The 11,260-nt window shown below is 40.7% G+C and overlaps 3 protein-coding genes across 3 annotated transcripts; 1 reads left to right on the top strand and 2 right to left on the bottom strand.

Moving 5' to 3' along the window:
- Nucleotides 1-968: 968 nt before the first annotated feature.
- On the bottom strand, nucleotides 969-1,208 carry H6S33_012245 (uncharacterized protein; the record flags this gene model as incomplete). Its single annotated transcript, XM_044843903.1, has 1 exon — nucleotides 969-1,208. One exon carries the CDS (start codon nucleotides 1,206-1,208, stop codon nucleotides 969-971), a length of 240 nt encoding a protein of 79 aa, XP_044694894.1.
- Nucleotides 1,209-1,442: 234 nt separating this feature from the next.
- Nucleotides 1,443-1,607, bottom strand: H6S33_012244 (uncharacterized protein; the record flags this gene model as incomplete). The annotated part of the gene is made up of 1 exon (XM_044843792.1): nucleotides 1,443-1,607. The coding sequence occupies one exon, from the start codon at nucleotides 1,605-1,607 to the stop codon at nucleotides 1,443-1,445; it is 165 nt and encodes a 54-aa protein (XP_044694893.1).
- Nucleotides 1,608-2,254: 647 nt separating this feature from the next.
- Nucleotides 2,255-3,317, top strand: H6S33_012243 (uncharacterized protein; the record flags this gene model as incomplete). Its single annotated transcript, XM_044843681.1, has 4 exons — nucleotides 2,255-2,456; nucleotides 2,507-2,692; nucleotides 2,754-2,900; nucleotides 2,968-3,317. Coding segments are annotated over 4 exons (885 nt in total), but the record flags the coding sequence as incomplete, so codon positions are not given.
- Between the last annotated feature and the right edge of the window lie 7,943 nt (nucleotides 3,318-11,260).

The following is an 11,260-nucleotide window of genomic DNA, read 5'->3' as shown; positions in this document are numbered from 1 at the left end:
TGTCCTTCCTTGGGCGGTATCTTGTAGTTATAGAGGCGGCATGGTGGCATCTCATTAGCGAACCTCTAGTCCATCATCTCATCGAACATCTTGTACCGGGTTGGAACTCGGTCTCTCCAGTCTTCCTTGAGGGCCTTGGCCATTACTTGGTCGATTTCCTGTATAGTTGTGCTGAAGATTTGGACTTTGTCCCTTCCAGCAAAGCGGCAGAGGGCAGCTGAACTGACGAGTTGGAAGCGTAACAGTGGTGGAATTCCTTTAATGGGAACCAATCCCGCGGGGAAGTTGCACTTGCGCTTGCACTATTTGGAGTCGAACAGTATGCTATTGTCTATAAACTGTAGTTTGGCATCGTGTAGTTGAAGACAAAGGATCCCGAGTACGAGTGGGTAGGAGCCGAGTTTGGTAATGAAGAAGGGGATAGTTTCGTGGTGGGAGTCAATTGACATTGGCAGGTAGCATATGGGGTGATCTATCTGGAGAATATGGGCCGACCGTCGATAACTTCAAGAGTGCGGGTTGATTTGAGGGGAGAAAGCGGAGGTTCTTATGGCACGCGAATGTTTCATCAATGAATGCAAGCCCGAAGCAACCGGTATCAATCAATGTGTGAGTTTGAATGGATATTTTATTGTTTACAATTCTACAAGCAGCAGCAAAATGATCCCCATGCAATTTTTCCTCCACATACGATACCGAGAAGCCGCAGATAGAGAACACAGACAAAGCAGAAACATTAGGAGGTCCCGGTCAGAGGCCATTCATCAAGTCCGGGACTATTGGAAACCCGACTCGGAGCAGGCCGAACTAGCGATCGGCAGGACAGCAGGGTCGGCGGCAGTATGAGCTGGTGCAAGGAGACCAACCCTCATGACCGGTTGCTTGCCACATTGGCGATTGGCAGAGGGGCAGTTGGCGAAGAGATGGTCAGGGTTGGCATAGTACATACAGAGATTGTTATCCATTTGCTATTGTTTTTCCGCGGCGGAGGTTTTGAATTGTCCATTGACAAAGGTGTATCGTTGTTCGGTGGCAGAGCGTTGAGTGGGATAGGTTTGGAGGGCGGAGAGGTCCATTGGGGCGAGGCCTCCGGCGGTATGAGATGGGTGTACGACAGCGGTGGGGGCGGTGAATTGTCCCATAATGACACAGATGGCACGTTGTTGGATCTTACGGCTCCGAATCCGGTAGTCGATTGTCATTAACATAGTCGCTTATGCCTCTAGAGTATTAGGCCTGTCCATCCGGTATAGCATGACATCCTTCAGATCTTCCGATAGTCCTTCGGCCAAGCCGTCTATCTTGGCTCCTTCGTTGTAGTGTAGGTAGGCGACGATACGGAGGAACAGTAAGTAATAGGTGACGAAGTCACCTTTGCCTTGCTTCAGGGTGAAGAGTTGGCGGCTCGCAGTACGCCGGATATCTGGTGCTCCAAACAAGACTTATAGGTAGACGACGAAAACGGTGACGGAGGAGAATTCGGCAGGAGAGTTAGCGTTAAAGAGTAGAATGACCTGATCAAGGGCCATTCCTTCCAAGCAGCTTACGGCATAGATAACCTTTGCTGCCTCGTTGCGGAATCGATCGTCGTTGACCTCAAGTTTCATTCGGAGTTGGGTGATGATTTTACCCTAGCGAAATTGTAATATTCCAGAGCAATGATAACCGTAAGTTGAAAGTGTGCTTTTTACCCTGTAGAAGAGATGTGATCAAATACTCAATATATTTTTTATATTAGTAAGAATTTGGTATAAGTATTGCAATACTGTATTTGAGATAATGCATATTATTTTAAATGCGTATTTTGAAAACATGTCAGTAATACACTCCCGTCCAAATTAGGTAACCTTTTTTACTTCAAGTTACCTGTTTGGATTTTATTTATATTTAGAAATTCGCAAAAACAAAATGCATGAAAATTGATGGTTCCAATTGTTTATGAATACTTCTGTATCAATTATACATAAATAGTGTTTTGTTTAAAGTATTTTAATATTACGATGTATTCGATTATTTTGTTAATTTTGAAGTTCATGCATGCGATTGGTAATTGTTGCCCTATAATGGTAATGGTTGCCCTATAATGGTAATGGTTGCCCTATAATGGTAATGGTTGTCCTATAATGGTACTGTTAATATGACATATATATAATCTACATTCTCATCCAAACCCTTACATACTTCTCAATCCTCTCAAAGAAATTCTAACCACCAAATACAATTTCTAATATTTCAGTTCTGCATATTTCACAAAATGGTTTCGAACAAAAAATCAGTTAACCTTTTCCAACAACGGCAAAAACAAGCCAGGATTACCAAACAGATGTTGCCATTATGTTTGGATGACTCTGATGATTCTCTCCCACAAAGCCCAAAAAAACACCAGTTGAAAATAGAAGTTCCAACAGGAAAAAAAGCCAGGAGAAAAATAAACAATTCCACCTCAACTTTGATTGGTAACTTTAGGTCCAATACAATTCAAATTCAGCTTACTGATAATAAACAGGTAACAACAAAGTACCCAATCCAGTATTAACAACAAGTTCAATACCAGTATTCTTGCAGAATTCCGAAGATTTGAAATATGAAATCCCAAATCCCAAGTACGATATTTCGCCCACCAATACTGCAATAGTATCTCATGGAATATCAATCCCTTTTTCTGCAAACCTTGTAGCAGATATTCAAGGAGGTAGTTACATATATCAAATTCGAAATAATTCTGTTGTATGATTTACTCATTATTCTTTCAGATCCCAAAGATATTTCAGAATCAACACCAACAATACATATCCCCGTTTCACGACAATCAGATTCCTCCTACACTTTCAGTCAGACTGATTGTAATACTATTTCAGATGAGGATGAGGAGGAGTATGAGGAGCAGGATAAGGAAGGAGGTACTTACATACATTACATCAAATTCGAAATAATTCTATTCTATGATTGACTGATTATTCATTTCAGATTTCAACGATATTTCAGAATCAACTCCTACAATACATATCCCGGTTTCAATTCAATCAGATTCCTCCTACATTTTCAGTGAAACTGAGGATGAGGAGGAGGAGGAGGAGGAGGAGTATGAGGAACAGTTTGGTGTTGGAACGGTGAATGAAATTTCAGAATTGGAAAAACAGAGAGAAAGTACAGTGGAGAGGGTGGTGGAGTTTTTGGTACAACAACTACACAGTTTCCAAGGCTGTGGTCAAGAAATACATTCGCAACAAGACATCAAAAGTCCCAAGCAGTCAAAAACCGAAATTCTCCCACCATTGGGAGTTACACCCCAATCCCTTGGAGTTGAAATACCATACGTTTTGAACAAGGCATCATTTTATAAAGGCACGGAAAACAATCTTACACCAAATGAATTCAGAACAGTTTTTTGTGGTATCTCAAAAACAACAGGCTCTCCTCCACCCAAAATCTCATTTGCATTGGAACCACCAACAATTCAAAATCGAGAATTGCAAATCCATACTATGTTTGACATTGACAGTGTATTGGCATTACCTAAATCTTTGGCTGTTGCAAAAAGAGGATTAAGGGTCTTTTTCTTTCCTCCCAGACATCTCAACATTCAACAAAACCTTCACATACAACTCTCTGTTACCAACCCAAAAACGAAACGAAATAATACACTTCCAATTCAGAAAATCCCGCATCTCATTCTGGGCAGAATATTTCAATTTACTGAATTGAATATTTTCATTTTCTTCCCCAACCTATACCACCCAGACAAGGACAACAATTTCCTGACAGAAAAAGAATTGCAAAGATTTTATGATTCTGTATTTCTCCCTGCAGTCCATGAATGTTGTCCTCCAGACAGACTTCAACATCTTCCCTCCTCAATAGAAAAGGCAAAACTCAATGCATATGCGGCTGGTACAGAGAACAGATCAAGAAAAACGAAAACCTCAGGCGCCACACAGTTGATTACCCACCTCATTGCTCCACAGTACTTGGATGAAATTTGGATCAAAATGAAATCAAGATGTAATAATGCGGGATTACATGATTTCGAAAATATGGTTATTCTGCTTGATGGAAAGGATTTGAAATTGATAACCAAGAAGGAGAATCCAAATGATTGTTTCAATTCATTTTTGCATCTCTGGAGTCACAGTTGTGATAACCAATACTTGGATCCCAAGTATACTTGGTTGGATTACGGGAAGGAATATGTGGAAAAGTGTCCTCCTTTCTCAATATTCCCCAACCACATTGAGGGACCAGCAATTTCAGCAACCCCAATCACCTATCTCTGGCGTAAATGTTGCCTTCAAAACTATAACACTTTGATTTCAAAAGTGGATTTTATCAAAGCCAATCAGTTTGTGTTTTACCAGTGGGCATTAAGCAATGAAACAGCTAGCATGTCCTTCACACCAACTCAAAAAAGTGTATTTCGAAAAGCGGGATTAGTGTATTTTCAATTTTACACTATTACACATGAGATATTCAATGCAGCGAAGACATATCCATTCCAAAATGACGCATTGGAAGGGTTGGCAGTTGATCCTTATTTGAAATCCTCTTGGTTTGCAGCTGGTGGTGGTTCAAAGTGGGAAACCAATTCAGTACAGAAAGCATATTACACTTCCAAAATGAGATGTCATGAAGCATTGAAATCGGATTGCATGAAGTCCTATGGGATAAGAGAGGAACATCGCGTCACTATGTCCTTATTGTTCAAGATCAGTCAATACCTTTCGGATCAAACACCAAAGATAATTCACAATTCCAATCCCACTTTCGACAGGCCATTCTGGGCTCATCCCACTCCTGAAATATTTGAGTATCTGAAATCAAATATCAACAAATTCGCATTTGGATTTGAGTATACAATGAGCCTCACACCTGCAAGTACAACAGTTTCATGGGAACACACTCGTTTCATGGTGATGTTTTTGAGAATATTGAAATTTGTTATGGAGGTCGTGATATCAGTAGAGAGGCTGGATTATGGCATGACAAGTGCATTGGTGGCATTTATGGTGATAAGGGCATGGAGGGAATGGGATTTAAAAATTCCATGCAAGAGTTTGGATATCCTTGGCTCCCATCTCAGAAAATTGACTGGGGGAAGTGGAATTTTTCGGTTTTGTATTCTCAGAAAATACTATTCAAGAACAACAGCCTTCACCAATCATACAAGAAGAGATGGGGGCAGGTTAAATCTGTAATGGCAGCCATGTGGTTTGGTCATGCGAGGTGTTAGGGTACGAAGAGGAAGGGTTATGTAGTGTGGTTGGGTTTAGCGAAGCGGGTTTCTATTATGTTCTTTCTGTTTCTGTTATGCGAGAGTATGAGTCAGCATTGTGATAGCGTATGGATATATAAGGGGGGCGTTGTTTCATGATTTCTTGTTTCTCTTTCTTTTCCTTTTCTCTTTATGCAACCTCTGTACTTCACAGTTACGAATACTATTTGGTTTGCACTACGTCATAGGGTTTACCCGGTATACTAGACCAGGTACAACCATCCATAGTCCATAGTCCACAGTCCCCGTTCTTGCCTTAGGTGTACCCTTCGGCCCCATAGTCCATAGTCCACGAACCTCCCACGTCTACGTTTACGTCTTCACCTCGGTTGTATTCCTTGGCTTCATAGTTCCTACGCCCACAGTCCCCGTTACAAAATCCATCACTGATATTCACAATCAATTTACCGCCATACTCGATACAATCAAGAGACATTCAACAAACAAATATTACGTTTATCAAGCTTTGTTACTGTTGTCTACAAATTGTATTATGAATTTCAGACAAGAGGTTTGGTCAAACACATCGGAGGATTTTGAATGTGAGGATATGGAGGATTGTTTATTGGGAAAGGTTGGGATGAGTGTGGAAGGGTTGAGGAAAAGAGTTGTGGAAGGCCTGGAATACCATTATACAGAGTCATCCAACAAATTTCGGTTTTCACCATTACAGAGGGCAGAATACCTCTGGTTCTTCAATGATGGTATTGAAAGAAACAGTTGGGAGAACAAGCATTTCAGGCTACTTTTCAAACAGATTTACACCTTTTTGGATCGAAATTTCGGGATTTCCAAAGCCAAAGCATGGGCACCAAAACACTGTCACCAATTCCTAGAATATAATTGGGTTTTGCCACATCCAGTTAAAACCAGATTCTATCAAAGAATTTACACCTCAAACCATAGAGCGGGTCCGGGAAGAAGACAAAGAATTTGGTATTCAGTCAGACAAATACCAGTAACTGACTGGAAGACTTTTGAGAAAGCTTTAGAGGGGTCAGGGAGGAAAGGAGATTATCAAACAGGAGAACCAAAACAACTACCAATGCAGAATTTTCCGATCCCAGTTTTTATCGATTTTGGTACCAAGGATACACTGCAAATTACGGGATTGAAATCTGCAATTCAGAATTACACTATTTTGTGAGTTTTGGAATATTTCACAAATCCGGATATGTAGGTTTACCTTTAACCATTTTGATTTGTATGAGACTAATGCAATTATAGTTGAAATGTTTGGGATTGATAAAATATTTCTGTATTTCATTATGTTAACCAAATTTTATTGTGTTATTTAGCTACCATTCTATCAAAATTCCAAATTTATACAAACAAAGAAAGCTGTATTTCATCAATAAAATACTTGATTTGATATTAGTGTATTTTGTATAGAATACGTTCAGCAGATCGAAATGTGTTATTTATCCTGTTTGTATTTTATTGATTCGGAATATTCTTTGCTTTTTCTATAAAGTAATAGTGATTCATATTTGACAAAGTTTGATTTTGTGAATTTATTTTGTCAGAGTTAACAAAACTGAATTTGTTACGTCTTTCAGAATCTAAAAGCACAAACTATTTTTGACATAAATCAATTTCCAATGAATGATCTTGATACATTGTACATATGGGAACATTAACCGGCACAATTGAAACGAGTTGAACTTTTGTCAAATACTGCTAAGCTTTGTATTTACAAGCTTTGGTTTCGAAACCAAACTTTTGTGTGGTTCACAAGTACTTGTATAACCGTATATAAAATATAAAGGTAAGATCGCTTTTAGTAATGATATATATTAGTTGTAACTGGGGCAGACTTTCTATTTATCGCTAGAATTCAATAGAATATATGTAGCCGTACAAGATAGAAATCAGGTACAGATTATTCAAAGATACTATCGCTAGAACTTAATTATCTTTAAGGACTTGACTACCGAGTAAAATACTTGAAACCTCTGAAGAAGACTGAGGAAATCCGATAGCTGAGCGCGAATGGCAACGGGTACTTATACTCCAAAGAACTCCGTTCTCTACTCCTACTTCCTTATTAAGCTCCGGCGATACCTCCTGATGTAAGTGAAACAATACCATCGCTAATTCTTTTCTATACAAGCGTCAGCGAGTGCTTCTGGTTCCGAAGGCAACTACCATTAGTCAAAGCCTTTGTAATATCTGCAGCCTTTGTTGTCACAAAACTGGGCCTGTATGAATAAGCTGCCGCTTGTGTGTGAGTTTAATCATTGTTGTAGAAACTTCGTATACTGTAGACTGCTCAGTCATAGTCCTTGCCACTACAGGTGGACTTACAATGCTCAGAGGATGCATAGGATTCCTGAGCACTCAAAACTTCACTCTGACTGGCCTTCTAATTATTGGCGAGGCATAGACTCGTCAGTCGTTATTCCCAGAAATAGATCCTCTTCCTAGGGCTCAGAATTTGGTTACTCTGACAGCTGGTTGCTAACCACACTGCTGGTACTTGAATGTTACTATACAACTGGCTTCTAACAACTACTCTCAGCATGTAACCGGGCTGTGTTTGTACTCATACAACAGACAGTTGAAATGGCTCCGTATCACGGCCCGACCGCCCTCACCTGCCTTGCCATCGGGAAGTCTCCGGAATCGTGTCATTGGTTGAAGGATCGGGATGATATTGGTTATGTTGGATCAGAAAGGAAGGTGTACGGAAGATACAGGAAGCGCTGAACGCTTCGGGTTAGTATTGTGGGAAGAAAGATCGGGCTCGGTTATAGGATTTTACTATGTTTTTATGAGATTTCTTTAGATATGGTTACTGGGGTTAGTCATCAGGTTTCTCTTTGGGGGTTATGTTCGGGGATTCGTCCTTACTCCGTGTACTTCTCTTTCTTCCTTCTTTACGCAAAATCTTTATTCTGTTTGTTAGTAATATACTTTGTTTCGATCGGTATTCAGCCCGATCCTGCGTCCAAGTCCAAGAACTTACCCGAGTCAATTCTAGCCTGGGTACCTAACCCAAAATCCTCCCGAGAACCCCGCCTCTTTAGACTTCGTTACATTACTACTACTTCTCACACAACCGACATGCATCAAATTCCACGCATATGTTACATTTATACCTAGATTCAGCTGACATGATTCTCTAACTTTTTCATCTGACTACTTTGCAGCAGTTTAATAAACAACTCGTGATTTTAGTAGGTATCATTGTTCGGTATCGTTTTGATCAGGAAAAAACTGCATATCTTTTTGGGGCACTTGGGTGCCCGAAATCCCTCAAATTCTCTAGATGCCCCATATATCCCTAGACTTTTACTTGCTTGTATCCTGACCCCGGGATATACGGAATTGGAGCCAGTGCGCCTCTTTGCGAGAAATAACCGTGGCGACAGGATAGGATGCATAGTCATCTTTCGGAGCCTCATTCCGTCTCCTTACTACTATATTGTACCCGGTTAACGGGTTTCGCTAGCAGTGTTTTGCTGGTAGTATTAGATCACTCGGCAAACAGTATATGGGTCAGGAGAAGATTTTCAATTGACTTTCACAATATTTCATCTATCTGTCCACCTAACTCGAAATAAATAATCGGTTGTACTCTACCCACTCCCATACTGCTTACCTGCCACCTTGCGTAAAACCGCGCGAAGCCTATCGGACGGCTCTACACCACATTGACTCCCTATATACCTCTGCAGCTGCCTGCTAACCCTCTTACCGATTAGGAGCTTATTTGATGTTGACTTGTTGCATCGTCATACACCGATTTAGGTGTAGATTTGGGCGACAATTTGGTGAAATTATTGAGAATTTGGGATTTTTAGCAGTATGTAGCGGTGTCAGTACACTCATCAAAATCAAAAGGTAAGTATATACATATTCAGGCATCGCTGCTGTTAGAAGTTAGATATCACTGCTAGTAGGAGTTAAGTTTCATTCAGGTAGTAGGTAGGTATCGAAGTAGGTACGAGGTAGGTGTGGATGTAGATGTCGAGAATAAGACAGTCAGATAATCAGGTGTGTAAGTAAGCAAGAATCCTTGGAATGTTGATAACGGCTCAGATATGATGTAATTTGGGAGTTTGCTAGCAAGGTCGGGACTATTGCTAGAACTTTGCCAGATGCGCGACGATTTATTATATTTTCGGAGGTGATCAGGTATCAAAAGATGAGATATCATATTTTGGACGCCAACTATTCGTTAAAATATGAAAGGTAATATTTCGGATGCTCACGAGTTACTAAAGGAGGACTTTCCAAATTTTAGCAGTAGCAGGACGAGGTTTTGTTAGCAACAAACAAGGTTATAGGCGCGGAATAATAATTTGTATATATAGGCTGACCGATTCGTCCTATCGAAACACATTTTTTCCTGATGTTTACGCTATCATCATTAGCCCGGTTGACAGGTTTCATTAGCAGCCTTTGCTTCTAGAATGAGATTTAACTGAAAATTGATATATTACATATGACAACGTTTCCGTACCATTGTTATATTTTTTATCCTTCTACCCAATTTTGTATAAACCTTTGTTAGTGACCTGCATACTTCCGTATCCACTCCGGTTCCTACTTTTTTTTCTGTAACTGCCTGCCCAAATATTTATTCAAACCTGATTGCCTACACATACTCCAGTGACTACAGAGCTGCATTTATGAAAGAACAAAAATATGTGAATTCTCTTCGGTGCACCCTCATGCAAAAGTTCAGCTTTTTATTTGATCTCAATTTTAGAATCGATTTGCTGCTATTTTGATATCTGTTTGGTTTTGTTTAGGAGTATGTAGTATTGTCGGTATAGGGGTTAAAATCAAGAGCTTGGTAAAAATATATTCATATCTAGATTCAAGTAAGTAGTTGGTGTCGAAGCATATATAAGTATTAGGTTTTGAGGAAGATGTTGATATATGAATAGGAAGATAAGCAGTACTTATGCAGGAAGATAGGAAGGTTTGAATCCTTTATAAGCCATATACCCAATCCTGACTTGATTTTCTAGAGAGGTTACTGGTACCAAAGCAACAAATTCGGCACATTCTGAGACAGTTTGAGACGCGATAAAGCATGCAATACTAGTACTTTGTACAACCACAAAATGTTAAAAGAGAAGCTATAATATTTTGACTGATTACTACTTCTCAAAAGACCATAGGTCCAATTCTACTAGCAGTGGGATTAGTGTTTCTCAAGGGGGGGAGTAGCGAGTATTCCGCAGGGTACGAAGAGTGTAATAGGGGGCGGTATGGGAACTCGCAATAAGGGTAGTACGGGACTCTAGCGTTGGTAAGGTTCGACGAGACAAGGAGGAAGCGAGGCAGTGGTCTTCTTAAAGAAAGAAGAGGACGATAATATTGTATAGCAATAGACAGCGTAGATACAGAAGACGTTGCGTAAAGGAAGAAGAAGAAGAAAAAGAACGAGAAATACAAACAAACCCCCTTGATATACCCAAGGAAATCTCAGCGATGATAAATACAACATAACTCATACATTAACGATCAACAGAACCTGGTAGAACCCAATAGAACCTTTCTGACTGATCCGACTCTTCATAACCCCGTATATCTATTAGTCGATCCATGAAAGTAGCCCCTCCCTTCAAGCGCGAGCTCCTGCAAGCTTTAACCTTACCCCTCTCTTTCGGCCTCAACCAGGCAACCCATCCTTAACCGAGGCGGCCCCGCTCCCCTCACCCCAACCCAACCTGTCTCCGAGACCACCCTTATTACGGTCGGCACTTTCGATTGCGACCATACATACCTTAACCGAGGCGGCCCGCTCCCCTCACCCGCAAACTCAACCGGTCTCCGAGACCACCCCTCAACACTACAGTCAGCACTCTCGAATGCGACCACAAACACTTACTTGACTTCAGGAAGGTTACCATAATGGCCAGCTTCCACGCCGTACCCCCTCCCCACTATAGTCACCACTCCTTACTCCTTCGCTGCCCGACAAGCAGATGCTCGAGGGCCCATATTCGACCCACCCCCCCTCGCTTTCACCCC

Source organism: Morchella sextelata (assembly GCF_020137385.1).
Source record: "Morchella sextelata strain SCLS chromosome Unknown scls_8, whole genome shotgun sequence".
Classification (NCBI taxonomy): Eukaryota; Fungi; Ascomycota; class Pezizomycetes; order Pezizales; family Morchellaceae; genus Morchella; species Morchella sextelata.
The sequence above is the reverse complement of the archived record's forward strand: the minus strand, read 5'-3'. Positions and strand labels throughout refer to the sequence as shown.